This window comes from Schistocerca cancellata, chromosome 11 (genome assembly GCF_023864275.1).
Source record: "Schistocerca cancellata isolate TAMUIC-IGC-003103 chromosome 11, iqSchCanc2.1, whole genome shotgun sequence".
NCBI classification, from domain to species: Eukaryota; Metazoa; Arthropoda; class Insecta; order Orthoptera; family Acrididae; genus Schistocerca; species Schistocerca cancellata.
The window spans coordinates 31766431-31782718 of NC_064636.1; the positions used below are offsets into that span (position 1 = coordinate 31766431).

Sequence of the window (16288 nt, forward strand, 5' to 3'; positions counted from 1 at the left end):
TTCTACACCACATCACAGATGAGACCCTGGCAGGTGCATACTGTTGACATTCTACTTCTGCCCTGTACATTTAGACTTGATAAGTTGTTTCAAATCATTCTATTCTGTTTATATAAATAACTTTTAGCTGCAAGTATCATTTGTCTGTAAGATGTAGAAGGGTCATGTATCGCTACTTTGTAGTGGTATGTATTACGTCACAGAAGGCTGCTGTTTCCATGAGAGTGATGGGCAACTCCATCTGTGCAAAGCTGGACTCTGCAGAAAGGTTTCTTCAGTACCAACAAATAGAGAGAGTTGTGCTGGTTTGGATGTCCAATAAACTACAGTCAACACACCACACATTTTGTTAAGGTGAATGGAGATAGCTATGCAGCCAGTACCCACACTCGCCTTTCACCCAGGCATACTACTCCAGCTCTGTTAGTATTTAATTATGGCTGTATACAAACCAGGAAGGCCAGCCATTTTGAAAAGTGTATGGGCCTTTGGCATTGTGACTGTAACCAGAAGCTCCTGTGGTGCTCTAGTCTTGGCCACGGGGACCTGATAACTCCAGTCCTTTGAGCTCTGTGTATGTTTCTTTGAAACTGTGTTAATGTTAGCCCCCCACTAATAATGTAGAACCTCAAATCCACAACTTATCTCAATAGACTCATGGTTTAAACTTTACAAAGAACTGTCCATGTGCCGTAATGCTCAGAGTAGAAACCAAATGTTTCTGACATGTCTCTGAGTCAAGTTGGAGATAGCCAGATTAATGATATTATAGTGTAGTCAGTGATCAGCTTAAACTAGATAGTTCGTCAAGCCTTTACTTTATGAACTAGTCATGTTTTGTGGATGGCTTTTCCTTCACATCCTGTTTTGGCTCATATGTTTGAGTTATTGATATACAATCATATATGTGCATTATAGAGCACATCTGCAAACTTGATGTTGAAGTTTTCTTAATCATTTTTTCTGGGAAACAAATGTTGGTTGTGGTGGCAAAATTGTATGAATTACTAACTTTGTGTGGGTGGCCCTTTCCTCATGTCCTGATTTTGCTACCTTCAAGGTTTCCTTCTATCATTCTCCATACAGCTGTTTTGTACTGTCTGTCTTCAAATATTATTAATGATTTTGTCTCAAAGGCTGAATCTAGATTGTGGTGGCAGACTGATCTGTAGCCTAGCCTGAGGTCTAGGTTGATATGGAATCCGACAGTTCCATTTTCTATTACTTTAAGTTTTATTGTGTCCAAGAGTCCTGCAATGTATATATCAATAACAGAAATGCCAAGTCAAAAGTAACTGATGAAAACTGTTGTTAAATTACCTATTGTGTGGTTGTGGGTGTTTCTCTCTGCAAACAGTATTTCTCTACAAAAATTCAGTTTGTGTTTCAATGCCAAGTATGTTAAGGGTATTTTTACATTAAATACCCAATATTTCTCCCATGATCAAAATGAAAGCATTGTCACATTATTGGCTACACAAATTGATTTTTCCACCATCTTAACTTCCCCTGACCACTTTTGTTAGCAACATGAACTTGGAGGTTAGAGTACGACATGGCTGCTTTCACAAGTAGACCTGCCTTTGAGGTAGGGGACGTTTGTGACTGGATTGGAGTAGATGGAGGTGGGAGGATGTATGGGATAGGTCTTGCATCTGCGTCTATTACAGGAACATGTGCCACGAGGCAAGGGCTTGGGATCAGGGATTGTGTAGGGATGGACGAGGATATTGTGTAGGTTTGGTGGGTGGTGGAATACCACTGTGGGAGAGATAAGGATAGAAGGTAGAACATTCCTCATTTCAGGGCACGATGAGGGGTTGTTGAAACCCTGGTGGAGAATCGAGAATGTAAATTCAGTTGCTCCAGTCCCGGCTGGTATGGAGTGCTCCTCTGTGGCCGGACGGTGGGGCTTTGGGAGGTGGTGGTTGACTGGAAAGATAAGGCTTGGGAGAGTGCTTTTGTACAAGGAAGGAAGGGAAATTATGGTATGTGAAGGCGTCAGTGACACCCACGGTATATTTTGAGATGGAATGCTTGTCATTACATATGCAATGGCCACAAGTGGCCACACTGTATGGAAGGAACTTCTTGGTAAGGGATGGGTGGCAGTTGTCAGAGTGGAGATATTGCTGGTGGTTGGTAGGTTTGATATGGACAGAGTTACTGATGAAGCCATCTTTGAGGTGGAGGTCAACATTGAGGGAGGTGGCTTGTTGGATTGAGTAGGACCACATGAAGCAAGTGGGGAAGAAGGTGTTGAGGTTCTGGAGGAATGTGGATAGGGTGTCATCCTTGATCCAGATAACATAGTCATAAGTGAATTTGAACCAGGTGAAGTGTTTGGAATTCTGGGTGCTTAGGAAGGATTCCTGTAGATGGCCCATGAATAGGTTGGCCTAGGACAGTGCCATTCAGATGCCCATGGCTATACTATCGATTTATTTGCAGGTAATGCCTTCAAAGGAGAAGTAATTGTGGATCATGGTATTTGGAAGGAGGCTGGTGGTTTGGAATCCGTTGGGTGTTGGGAAATGTAGTGTTCCACAGTGGTAAGGCAATGGACATTAGGGAGGTTAGTGTAAAGAGAGGTGGCATCAATAATGATGAGCAGTTCACTAAGTGGTAAAGTAAGAAGAAGTATGGAGAGTCAGACGAAATGGTTGAAAAACTGGTTCAAATGGCTCTGAGCACTATGGGACTTAACATCTATGGTCATCAGTCCCCTAGAACTTAGAACTATTTAAACCTAACTAACCTAAGGACATCACACAACACCTAGTAAATGGTTGAATGGTTGTTATCTTTTATGTAGGAAGGTAGGTTGCGGGTAATAGGCTGAAGGTGTTGGTCTGTGGGAGGAGAGATTCTCTCAGTGAAGGCACACTAACTGACTACAATGGGGTGTCCTGGGTGCTGGGTTTATTAACTTTATGAAACATGCAGGAGTGTGGGGAGTGGTAGGAGGAGAGAGGTGACCTCTGGAGAGAGGTTCTGGAGTGAGCCTAAGTAATTGAGGAGACAGTGGAGATCCTGCTGGATCTCAGGAATGGGGTGACTGTGGCAGTGTTTGTAGGTGGATGAATTTGACATCTGGCAGAGTCCTTCTGCCAGGTAATCCTTGCAGTTCAAAACAACAGTGGTGGATCCTTTTTCAGGAGGTAGGATTGTAAGGTCAGGATCAGTTTTTAGGTGGTGGATTGCAGTTCTTTCTGCAGATGTAAGGTTAGGTTGCAAGTTGAGGGGATTGAGGAATGATGATGAGGCAAGGTTCAAGGTCAATAACTCCTGCAAAGTTAACAGGTGGTGATTTGGGGGCAGTGGGGGTGTAACACAGTTGAATGGAGGAGTGAACCAAGTCAGGTGGGGTTCAACATAGGTCTTTGGTTGAATCTGATGGGTCAGGTTAGTGACAAGAGTGTTTACACTGTAGAGACTGGGAGAAGGAGAGAACATCTTAAAGAAGTCCTGCATGATTGAATTTTGGTGTGTGGCAAAAGGCGGTGCCTTTTGAGAGGACTGATACTACTGTGGGCCTGGCTTTTGCAGGGAAGGTTCATGACTGTGTTTCAGGTCTGCTTAGGTTTTGTATTCTGTGTGGTGGTGGGAGGGGGGACATGGGGCAGATTTGGGAGGTGTTGTAGAGGTGGTGGATTGTGGTAGTCAACGGTGGAAGTAGGAAGTAAACAAGGTGGAGAGTTTTTTTTTTTGAGATGGTGAGCATTTTCTGTAGCTCCTGAAGGTCAAGAGTTTTTGTGTGCCATGGGATCCATAAATTTGGGATTGCATAGCAGGAGAATTTTGAAGACTGAAATAAGGCATTGCAAGGTGGTTTGGGCTTGACTGATATGGTATTGCAGGACCATGTTGGTGGGGGTTAAGGATAGGTGGAAACTGAACAGATGGAGGTTATTTTGGCACCCAGAAATAGGTAATTCGATGCTACAGCCATTTGAGAGTATCCCATGAGCCAAGCAACAACACAGGATTAATATCTGGGACTGGGTTATGGCTAGCAATAAGCAAAATTTTCTATATGATGCAGGTGGAAGGTGCAAGGCCATGCTGGTGGATAAAAACATGTAAAAATACAGAAATAACATAGAAATGTGTCCAAAAATATTTTTAGAATACACCCAAACATGTGGGAAAAATCACAAAAATATTTAAACAGATGAAGTAGGGTGAAACAAAATAAAATCAGAGGGAGGAAGTTGATAATGAAAAGTGGAAACAGACTGAAATTGGTGTGAGGGCACAATGAGACCAAAGAAAAAGGTTGTAATGTGGTTTCCAGGTTTATGAATGGGTAAGTGTGAAGCCGGGGGATGGCATATGTGGCTAGATTATGTGATGCTAGTATTTGCTAATTGGAATGGAGAGGAGGAGGAGGAGGAGGAGGAGTGGGGGTTGGGAGGGTTTGGCAGGATGAGATAAAAGTTTGGGTGGCACAGGAAAGGTATGGGAAATAATGCACAAAGATATGCAAGAGTGACACAGGAAGAGTGATCAATTTGAAGGTGTGGGATTAATCATATATATGATATGATACATATGATAAGGAGTAAAGTGGGACTTTTGACAGTGCATCTCTAATTGGCCTGGTCTTGCCTGTTTTGCATGGCCAAGGTGGTTGATACAGTGTGGTTTGTAAGTAGAGGATGTAGTGTGGTTTGTAAGGTGACAAGAGAAACACAGGAAAGAAAAGAAAAGGCAGACATTGAGTACGGTACAGCATTAGAATTTAGCAGCAAAGGAAAACAGCACTGGGTTACGGGGTGGAAGAAAGGCCGCCAGGTGAAATTTAACAGTGGAAAATTCAGGATGGAATATAACAAGAGGCTAGCCAGGCAGAGGGAAGTATAGCAGGCTAGAGGCTACTTGTGTGAGCATGCAGGGACTATCTGGTTGCCCCTCACATCATACACTGCTGTTCGCAGTCTGACTTCAGTTGCCAGCAACTCAACATCTCCACTGTGTGGTGAGTAGAAACTATCTTTTTCATAAGATTGCTACATTCCATCGTGGATTTTCCATTCCTACAAAAGACTGACTTCACATGCAACCACAGTTCAGTTTAGTAATGTTACTTTAGTTTCTCTGTCACATAGTCACAAATATCTTAGTGTGTGCAAACAACACTTGCTAGTCATTTGTGAATGCAGTACACTTCTATAAAAATACTTTTATCTGATTCTTCACAGTATTCAAACTGTTGCAACAAAATACCAGTAGAAATGCTAACATATCCACATAATGCAGTTTACTTTCATAAGAAACTACCTAACTGTTCATTGGAATCTTGACACATGCTTACAAACCTGGGTTTGTGCTGGCAACATCTCTGCAATGATGTCAAATAAAACTAAAAGGCTAGCACACTACTTATGTGTTCAAATATTGCTCAAGATTGAATGACTAATAATGGTGAAAAGGAGGAAGTTGTGATGTCATTTTACATGGCATATTTTATGTGTTTGAAAGTGAAATGGTGATGTATTAATGCAAATTTATTGTTTGCAATATCATGTCTCTATTGTAAAATGAGAAGTTTTAGTTAAGGAAATAGAATCTCTTGTGAGTGTGTATGGTATGGCTGCTTGATAAGGAAGAAATAATTGCTGTTGATATGCGGTTGATGATCTCTTTGATATGTTTGCCTCCAGAATAAACAGAGCTTCAGCTTGAAATGCTATAATGTGGCATCTACATTTTCTTGCTATTTGCACTATTGGCACAACTACCTTCTGTGTGATACTTGTTTGTTAATGTTCTCCCTCGCTTCCTCTTCCAGCACCCATCTTAAAAGTGTGTCACATAAGAAATGTATATGATATTTTTTATTTAATTTATTTTTTTCAGTTTGTTGAAGATCCACTAATGACTGAAAATCCTAGTCTGAAAATAAAGCAAGACCCAGACTTGAAACACAATGTCAGTGGCTCTGGACATGATGTAAGTTTTTACATCAGTGTTGTCTTAAGCATGAATACAATAAGAATATCATTATATGTTATGGTAGCAGTAAAGTTAAATGACCATAGATGGTGAACCATGGAAACCTATGATACGAGCAATTTTATAGAATTTCTGTAGAATTTCAATTAACTAGTTACCTTGTTCTGTTATGTGTTGGTTGTTATGAATAGTATTTGAAAAGCACTTGTAAGAAGCATAACTGTTGCTGGTCAATTGTATTATTAATGAATGCCTTAAATCAATACCTGGAAGAAATCTGCTTACTTCACCAAAGTCATATATTGGTTGTACAGAGGGTGGTTGGAAAGAGTTCGAAAAGCTTGTAAGAATGTTGCAGGGACAGTTGCACAGAGAAATAATTGTTAAGAAAATAATTGATATATTGCTCATTCCCAGATTTAATTAGCATTGAAGTTCACGGATAATGTATTGCACACACAAATTCAAGCAGTCTGCTGGACAATGTGTTCTTAAGTTTGTTCTTCATTGGGTTCATTACGCTGAACAAGAGAGCTGTACAAATACCACTAAATTCACTGATGTGGGAAATTTGTGTCAAGCCTACCTCTGTCATTGTCCTATCACACCTCTTTCCATGTAAATTCACAGATAAATGAATGTCTTTTGACACATTTGGCAATGCTGTTCCTGGCAGTCTGGTTGACTTTGCATGTGCATAGACCTGATAGGCTAAGTTCAGTGTTTATTAAATCAGAAATGGTGCAACATATCAGATTTTTAACTGTTTTTCCTCAGCACGACCTACCCTGCAACATCTGTACTAGCTTTTCCGCTTGTTTCTGGCCACCCTGTGTAAGGACGGACGGACTTATCCAGTCCTCATGGCATAAATTTGTGTTGTAATTGAACATTGCTTTTCCTTGACAGCTTTCAATGGGAAGACACAATGACAGAGCAAGAATTTATGTATATAGTATCAAATATAGAACATTCTGGGGGTATTCTATGAAATTAAATATTCAGTTTTATTAATGACTAGAAAGCACTCTTCCTTTTTGTTGATTTTCAGCTTAAAGTTCAAGTATTTGTGTATCAATGATTTTTGAATTTAACTTTAAAATATTCTTGCGCCACATTAATCAAAGATGACTTTATGACAAAAGTAGAATGAGAAACTATGCTGAAGAAGTCAAACATATATGCAGAATCTTGTGTTGAAAGACCAATACAGGAATAACAATAGAGGAAATCTATATAATTATCTGATGGAAGAGTCTTATATGACAGGACCTGTGCCAAGATGCAAAGCAAGACTACTTAGATTTTTTTTTCAAGAACAGTACCCAGCTGTGTGAAGTAAGACCAATTGGGGTGAGTATTGGGATTATTGCTAGATAGATGTTGTTGGAAGATGAACGAGAAGAGAACTGAAAATTGTGAGATGTGATATTAGAGATGGCTGCTGAAAATTATGTAAACTGATAAGATGATAAATAAGGAGTTCCCCTGCAGTATCGCCAAAGCAAAGTGAGAAACGCTGACTGGAAGAAGAGGCAAAATGATAGGATAGGTGATAAGATACCAGAGAGTAATGCCCATGTTACTAAAGGGAACTGTAAAGTGAAGAAACTTAAGGGGAAGACAGATATTGGAATATAACAAACAGATGATTGGGGATGTTACATCTACATCTACATGGTTACTGTGCAATTCACACTTAAGTGCCTGGCAGGGGGTTCATCAAACCGTTTTCATACAACTTCTCTACCATTCCACTCTTGAATGGTTTGTGGGAAAAAGGAACACCTAAGTCTTTCCGTTCAAGCTCTGATTTCTCTGATTTTATTATGATGATCATTCCTCGCTTCGTAGGTGGGTGTCAACAAAATATTTGTGCATTAGGAAGAGGAAGTTGCTGATTGAAATTTCGTAAACAGATCTTGCCACAAAGAAAACCGCCTTTGTTTCAGTAACTGCCACCCCAACTCAAGTATCATATCAGTGACACTGTCACTTCTATTGCGGGATAAAACGAAACAATCTGCCCTTCTTTGCACTTTTACGATGTCCTCTGTTAATACTATCTGATAAGGATCCCATACCATGCAGCAATGTTCCAACGAGGATGGACAAGTGTAATGTAGGCTGTCTCTTTAGTGGGTTTGTCGCATCTTCTAAGTGTTCTGTCAACAAAGTGCAGTCTGTTTTGCCTTCCCCACAATATTATCTATGTGGTCCCTCCAATTTAAGTTACTCATAATTGTAATTCCTAGGTATTTAGTTGAATTGGCAACCCTTAGATTTGTGCGATTTGTCATATACCCAAAATTTCAGATTTTTTTTAGTACCCATGTGGATGACTTCGCACTTTTCTTTGTTTAGTGCCAATTGCAACTTACATGATACAGAAATTCTCTCTAGATCAATTTGTAATTGGAATTGGTAGACTGATGATTTTACTAGATGGTAAATTACAGTGTCATATGCAAACAATCTAAGGGGGCTGCTCAGATTATCACCTAGATCATTTATGTAAAGCAGGAACAGCAGAGGGCCTATGACACTACCTTGTGGAATGCCTGATGTCACTTCTGTTCTACTTGATGATTTACCGTCTATAACTATGAACTGTGACCTCTCTGAGAGGAAATCATGAATTCAGTCACACAACTGAGATGATACTCCATACGAACGCAATTTGATTAATAATCACTTGTGGGGAACGGCATCAAAAGCCTTCTGGTGCAGGGCTACTCTTGAGATGAACAGGTTGTCACAGGAAAGGAATTCATTGTAAGGAACATCAAATGAGTAAAGGGTGTCCCTATCACACATCCCAAAATACATGTGTGTGTGTGTGTGTGTGTGTGTGTGTGTCAGATTTTCGAGAAACTGCAAGAAGATTTGGACAGAGTAACATTTATTCCAAGATAAATCTCATAAAGTGGTTGTGGCAACAAAACTGGAGGTTTTATTAGCTAACACAGATGCATTCTCACTCACTTTCTTTCCAAGCACCACCTGGAAATAAGGGGTAGTGGAAAGTAAAACTTGTCGTAGTAACAGATGTACCCTCTGCCACACACAACTCGTATGTAATGTGAATGTAGAACCAGTTAGAGATCAATAGGCAGGGGTATGGATCGTAAATCACATATTTACTATGAGACATATATTGGAGAAATTCTAAGAGTTTAAGGAACCCATTTTTTTCAACATGAGAGTATTCACAGACTGTCATTGCATAACAGTGCGAGAGTGTTAAAAAGATGTATGTGGCCAAGAATGAAAGTGGAACTGAGAGAGTGAGTTCCAGCAAGTTTAGTGTTCATACGAGTTTGGGGCAAGGGTGTGATATTTATGCAAGACAGTTCAACATAATAGTTAAGCAAAGGCACTAACTTCGATGGGAGATTCTGTGTTTGAGTATATTAGATAGTCTGTCCCAGCTGTGCAAAGTCCAAAGCTGAGATGGTGCACACAGTGGGGCCTGTAGCCAGCAGTGAATGAAAGATGGTCTGAAGAACAATGGTGAAAAACTGGTGTGGTGGTTCTTTCTTGAGAAGTGGTCCAGAGTACCTCACTGTATGCTGTGAATTTCAGATTGGCCAGCCTAGATAACTGTTGATATGTGCACACAACTTACAGCTGAATGTGAAACAATTAAGCATTAGTAGATACATAGCGTTAATCTTCCCTAAAACTAAAACTGAAGTATGTAATGTATGGTCTATTCAAAATTACTTAGATTGACACTTGGACCAGAACTGGAGGTTCAGCATACACTTGCCCTATCCTACACAGAACAGACATGTCATCTTCTATTTCCTTCATCTCATTCAAACGTGTATACTAATCAGTGTACAAAGATGAAACCAGCATAAATTTATTATGGAGGAACTGCACTATGTATCTATTTTAGTTTTATTTGCAGCAACAGTTTTCAAGTTGATATAAGGGAAGTTTATGAAAATGTATTTTCTAGTCATTCTTAACCCTCCCCCCTTCTACCTGCATGAACCATGGACCTTGCCGTTGGTGGGGAGGCTTGTGTGCCTCAGCGATATAGATAGCTGTACCATAAGTGCAACCACAATGGAGGGGTATCTGTTGAGAGGCCAGACAAACGTGTGTTTCCTGAAGAGGGGCAGCAGCCTTTTCAGTAGTTGCAGGGGCAACAGTCTGGATGATTGACTGATCTGGCCTCATAACACTAACCAAAACGGCCTTTCTGTGCTGGTACTACGGATGGCTGAAAGCAAGGGGAAACTACAGCCATAATTTTTCCTGAGGGCATGCAGCTCTGCTGTGTGGTTAAATGATGATGTCCTCTTGGGAAAATATTCCGGAGGTAAAATAGTCCCCCATTTGGATCTCCGGGCGGGGTCTACTCAGGAGGACGTCGTTATCATGAGAAAGAAAACTGGCGTTCTACAGATCGGAGCATGGAATGTCAGATCCCTTAGTCGGGCAGGTAGGTTAGAAAATTTAAAAACAAAAATGGATAGGTTCAAGTTATATATAGTGGGAATTAGTGAAGTTCGGTGGCAGGAGGATCAAGACTTCTAGTCAGGTGAATAAAGGGCTATAAATACAAAATCAAATAGGGGTAATGCAGGAGTAGGTATAATAATGAATAAAAAAAAAGGAGTGTGGGTAAGCTACTACAAACAGCATAGTGAACGCATTGTTGTGGCCAAGATACATGAAGCCCACACCTACCACAGTAGTGCAAGTTCATATGACAACTAGCTCCGCAGATGACGAAGAGATTGATGAAATGTATGATGAGATAAAAGACATTAATCAAATAGTGAAGGGAAGTGAAAATATAATAGTGATGGGTGAGGAAACGTAGTAGGTGAATATGGATTGGGGGGAAAAAATGAAAGAGGAAACTGCCTGGTAGAATTTTTCACAGAGCATGTTGTTGTGGTCTTCAGTCCTGAGACTGGTTTGATGCAGCTCTCCATGCTACTCTATGCTGTGCAAGCTTCTTCATCTCCCAGTATCTACTGCAACCTACATCCTTCTGAATCTGCTTAGTGTAGTCATCTCTTGGTCTCCCTCTACGATTTTTACCCTCCACACTGCCCTCCAATGCTAAATTTGTGATCCCTTGATGCCTCAAAACATGTCCTACCAAACGATCCCTTCTTCTAGTCAAGTTGTGCCACGAACTTCTCTTCTCCCCAATCCTATTCAATACCTCCTCATTAGTTACGTGATCTACCCACATTATCTTCAGCATTCTTCTGTAGCACCACATTTCGAAAGCTTCTATTCTCTTCTTGTCCAAACTAGTTATCGTCCATGTTTCACTTCCATAGATGGCTACACTCCATACAAATACTTTCAGAAACGACTTCCTGACACTTAAATCTATACTCGATGTTAACAAATTCCTCTTCTTGAGAAACGCTTTCCTTGCCATTGCCAGTCTACATTTTATATCCTCTCTACTTCGACCATCATCGGTTATTTTACTCCCTAAATAGCAAAACTCCTTTACTACTTTAAGTGTCTCATTTCCTAATCTAATTCCCTCAGCATCACCCGACTTAATTTGACTACATTCCATTATCCTCGTTTTGCTTTTGTTGATGTTCATCTTATATCCTCCTTTCAAGACACTGTCCATTCCGTTCAACTGCTCTTCACAGAGCATAACTTAATCATAACACTTGGTTCAAGAATCATGAAAGAAGGTTGTATACATGGGAGAACCCTGGAGATACTAGAAGGTATCAGATAGATAATATAATGGTAAGACAGAGATTCAGGAACCAGGTTTTAAATTGTAAGACATTTCCAGGGGCAGATGTGGACTGATCACAATCTATTGGTTATGAATTGTAGATTAAAACTGAAGAAACTGCAAAAAGGTGGGACTTTGAGGAGATGGGACCTGGATAAACTGAAGAAACTGCAAAAAACATGGGAATTTACGAAGATGGGATCTGGATAAATTGACAGAACCAGAGGTTGTAGAGTGTTTCAGGGAGAACATTAGGGAACGATTGACAGGAATGGGGGAAAGAAATACAGTAGAAGAAGAATGGGTAGCTTTGAGAGACAAAATAATGAAGGCAGCAGAGGATCAAGTAGGTAAAAAGATGAGGGCTAGTAGAAATCCTTGGGTAACAGAAGATATGTTGAATTTAGTTGAAGAAAGAAGAAAATATAAAAATACAGTAAATGAAACAGACTAAAAGGAATGCGAACAGTCTCAAAAATGAGATTGTCAGGAAGTGCAAAATGGCTGAGCAGGGATGGCTAGATGACAAATGTAAGGATGCAGAGTCTTATCTCACTAGCGGTAAGATAGATACTGCCTACAGGAAAACTAAAGAGACCTTCGGAGAAAAGAGAACCACTTGTATGAATATCAAGAGCTCAGAAGGAAACCCAGTTCTAAGCAAAGAAGAGAAAGCAGAAAGGTGGAAGGAGTATATAGAGGGTATGTACAGGGTCGATGTTCTTGAGGACAATATTATGGAAATGGAAGTGGAGGTAGATGAAGATGAAATGGGAGATACGATACTGTGTGAAGAGTTTGACAGAGCACTGAGAGACCTAAGCCAAAACAAGGCCCCAGGAGTAGACAACATTCCATTAGAACTACTGATAGCCTTGGGAGAGCCAGCCCTGACAAAACTCTACCATCTGGTGAGCAAGATGTATGAGACAGGTGAAATACCCTCAAACTTCAAGAAGAATATAATAATTCCAATCACAAAGAAAGCAGGTGTTGACATATGTGAAAATTACCAAACTATCAGTTTAATAAGCTATGGCTGCAAAATACTAACACAAATTCTTTACAGATGAATGGAAAAACTGGTAGAAGCCGACCTCGGGGAAGATCAGTTTGGATTCCATAGAAGTGTTTGAACACGTAAGGAAATACTGACCCTACGACCTACCGTGGAAGATAGGTTAAAGAAAGGCAAACTTAACTTTCATAGCATTTGTAGACTTAGAGAACACTTTTAACAATGTTGACTGGAATACTCTTTCAAATTCTGAGGGTGGCAGGGGTAAAATACAGGGAGCGACAGGCTATTTACAATTTCTACAGAAACCAGATGGCAGTTATAATAGTCGAGGGGCATGAAAGGGAAGCAGTGGTTGGGAAGGGAGTGAGACAGGGTTGTAGCCTATCCCTGGTGTTACTCGATGTGTATATTGAGCAAGCAGTAAAGGAAACAAAAGAAAAATTTGGAGTTGGAATTAAAATCCAGTATCTATCTTACCCCTAGTGAGATAAGCCTCTACATCCTTACATTTCTCCTCTAGCCTTCCCTGCTTAGCCATTTTGCACTTCCTGTCGATCTAATTTTTGAGACATTTGTATTCCTTTCTGCCTGCTTCATTTACTGCATTTTATATTTTCTCCTTTCATCACTTAAATTCAATATGTCTTCTGTTACCCAAGGATTTCTGTTAGGCCTCGTCTTTTTACGTACTTGATCCTCTGCAATCTTCACTATTTTGTCTCTCAAAGCTACCCATTCTTCTTCTACTGTATTTCTTTCCTCCATTCTTGTGAGTCATTCCCTAATGCTCTCCCTGAAGCTCTCTACAACCTCTGGTTCTTTCAGTTTATCCAGGTCCCATCTCCTCAAATTCCCACCTTTTTGCAGTTACTTCAGTTTTAATCTACAGTTCGTAACCAATAGAATGTGGTCAGAGTCCACATCTGCCCCTGGAAATGTCTTACAATTTAAAACCTGGTTCCTAAATCTCTGTCCTACCGTTATATAATCTATCTGAAACCTTCTATTATCTCTAGGGTTCTCCCATGTATACAACCTTTCGTGATTCTTGAACCAAGTGTTATGATTAAGTTATGCTCTGTGAAAAATTCTACCAGGCAGCTTCCTCTTTCATTTCTTCCCCCAAATCCATATTCACATACTAAGTTTCCTCACCCATCACTGTTAAATTTTCACTTCCCTTCACTATTTGATTAATGTCTTTTATCTCATCATACGTTTCATCAATCTCTTCATCATCTGCGGAGCTAATTGGCATATAAACTTGTACTACAGTGGTAGGCGTGGGCTTCGTATCTATCTTGGTCACAATAATGCATGCACTGTGCTGTTTGTAGTACCTTACCCACGTTCCTATTTTTTTATTCATTATTAAACCTACTCCTGCATTACCCCTATTTGATTTTGTATTTATAACCCTTTATTCACCTGACCAAAAGTCTTGTTCCTCCTGCCACCGAACTTCACTAATTCCAACCATATCTAACTTTAACCTAACCATTTCCCTTTTTAAGTTTTCTAACCTACCTGCCCGATTAAGGGATCTGACATTCCACACTCTGATACATAGAACGCGTTTTCTTTCTCCTGATAACCATGTATGTGAACAAAATCTTAAGACTGTATCATATTTTCATCTGCTGCAAACTGCACCTCTATTGGAGGTATCTACTGCAAAATAATTTGATTTAATGATTGCATATGATGCTGTTCTTATATGAGTTAACGTCAGTGGTAGCCCCTAGGACTGAGAAAGACAGAAGACTGGGTATACAGTTAATGGGTCATTGTGTTTCCTGATCAAACTATATACTTATTAGGAACACAACAGAAAATTTAAGACTGTTAATTGAGCCCACACTACACTGAGTAGTGTGGGCATGTCAGCAACTGGCAGCCGATGCAGCAGACTCACCTGCATGAGGAGGGGCAGTGCAGCACAGTAGTGCAGCTGGTGATGGGACCCATGCGCAGCAACCGCCACAGCAGGTGGGACCGGAGCAGCACACTGCCACCTCCTGCAACGGCAGCACACTCCACACTCACAGCTCACACATGCTTAACTCTAACTTGCTTCCAAGCTTACATTTACATCACTTTTGGTTTGAACAGTTGGCAGTTCCTCAACTGAATCATCTCTTACCTCACTTGCACAGAGTTATTCATAACTGCCTCCGATGGCTCAGAAGACGCCTGTTGGGTTACTAACCTGACTACAGCAGATGTTGAAAGTGAATGCCATTCATCTCTTGGCACATTTGGACACTGGTCAGCAAGTTGCTGGAGGCCGATCAAAACTGGACTCCTGGATTTGCTGCTATTTCATTGTAAATGTTCTGCTACAGATCTTGAAGACTCTGAGAGTTGTTGCAGTATGCCTCAGACTTGAGGGGTCCCCTCACAAAGCAATGGCACACTGACAGATCAGGTGACCTCCGTGGCCAGCTAGGGCCACGACCAGACTCAACTCTGCTAACAACTTTGTCAGACATGAAGACTGTGTAAATGTGCTCCTGGGCTCAGCCAGCTGTATGGACCGTTGCGAGTAACTTTTCTTCCTCTGTTAATACTTCCACAGGTGTGGGATAGCAACTTCACTGTCGCCTACAATATGGCCTGGCCATTAGGAGTGATGATCAGGTGCCATTTCTTTTCATAGGAGGACCCCTTAGGTTGTCATTGTCGGCACCCTTATAGCACAGCAGTATGTCAATGATATTCTAAGCTCCATTTTGTTGCCCTTAATGGCAAGCCATCCTGGATTACAGTTCAGCAAGATAATGGCCATCTGCACATGGCAAGGGTTTCTACTGCTTGTCTTCATGCTTGCCAAATACTAGCTTAGCCAGAGAGGTACGCGGAAAAGTGTGATAACAAAATACACAACCTAAGAATTGCAACAGTTATGTTGTGAACATTGAGAGAGTTTCTTTAGTGAGATTAAGACAGTTTCTGGGATGAATTTCATTTACATCATTGCTGATAACAGCCTCATTATTAATAGTCAGAACTTGTTGCTTTGGTCTTCAGTCCAAAGACTGGTTTGATACAGCTCTCCATGCTACTCTTCATCTCTGAGTATCTACTGCAACCTAAATCCATCTGAATCTGCATATTGTATTCATCTCTTGGTCTCCCTCTAAGATTTTCACCCAATAAGCTGTACTCTTGTACTAAATTGGTGATTCCTTGACGTCTTAGAAAGTGCCATACCAACCGATCCCTTCTTTTGGTCAGGTTGTATCACAAATTTCTCTTCTCCCCAATTCTGTTCAGTACCTCCTCATTAGTTACGTGATCTACCCACCTAATCTTCATCATTCTTCTGTTGCACCATATTTTGAAACCTTCTATTCTCTTCTTGTCTAAACTATTTATAATCCATGTTTCACTTCCGTATGTGGCTACACTCCACGCAGATACTTTCAGAAATGACTTCCTGAGACTTAAATCTGTACTCAATGTTAACAAATTTCTCTTCTTCAGAAATGCTTTTCTTGTTATTGCCAGTCTGTATTTTATATCCTCCCTACTTCGATCATCAGTTATTTTGCTTCACAAACAGCAAA

General features: G+C 40.5%; 1 protein-coding gene across 1 annotated transcript in view; it reads left to right on the forward strand.

Moving 5' to 3' along the window:
- Positions 1-16288, forward strand: part of LOC126108570 (uncharacterized) — a 195973-nt gene that overhangs the window by 19829 nt on the left and 159856 nt on the right. The window contains exon 4 of the mRNA XM_049913861.1: positions 5863-5955. Coding sequence (XP_049769818.1) covers positions 5863-5955 — 93 coding nt within the window. The remainder of the gene's footprint in view (positions 1-5862; positions 5956-16288) is intronic.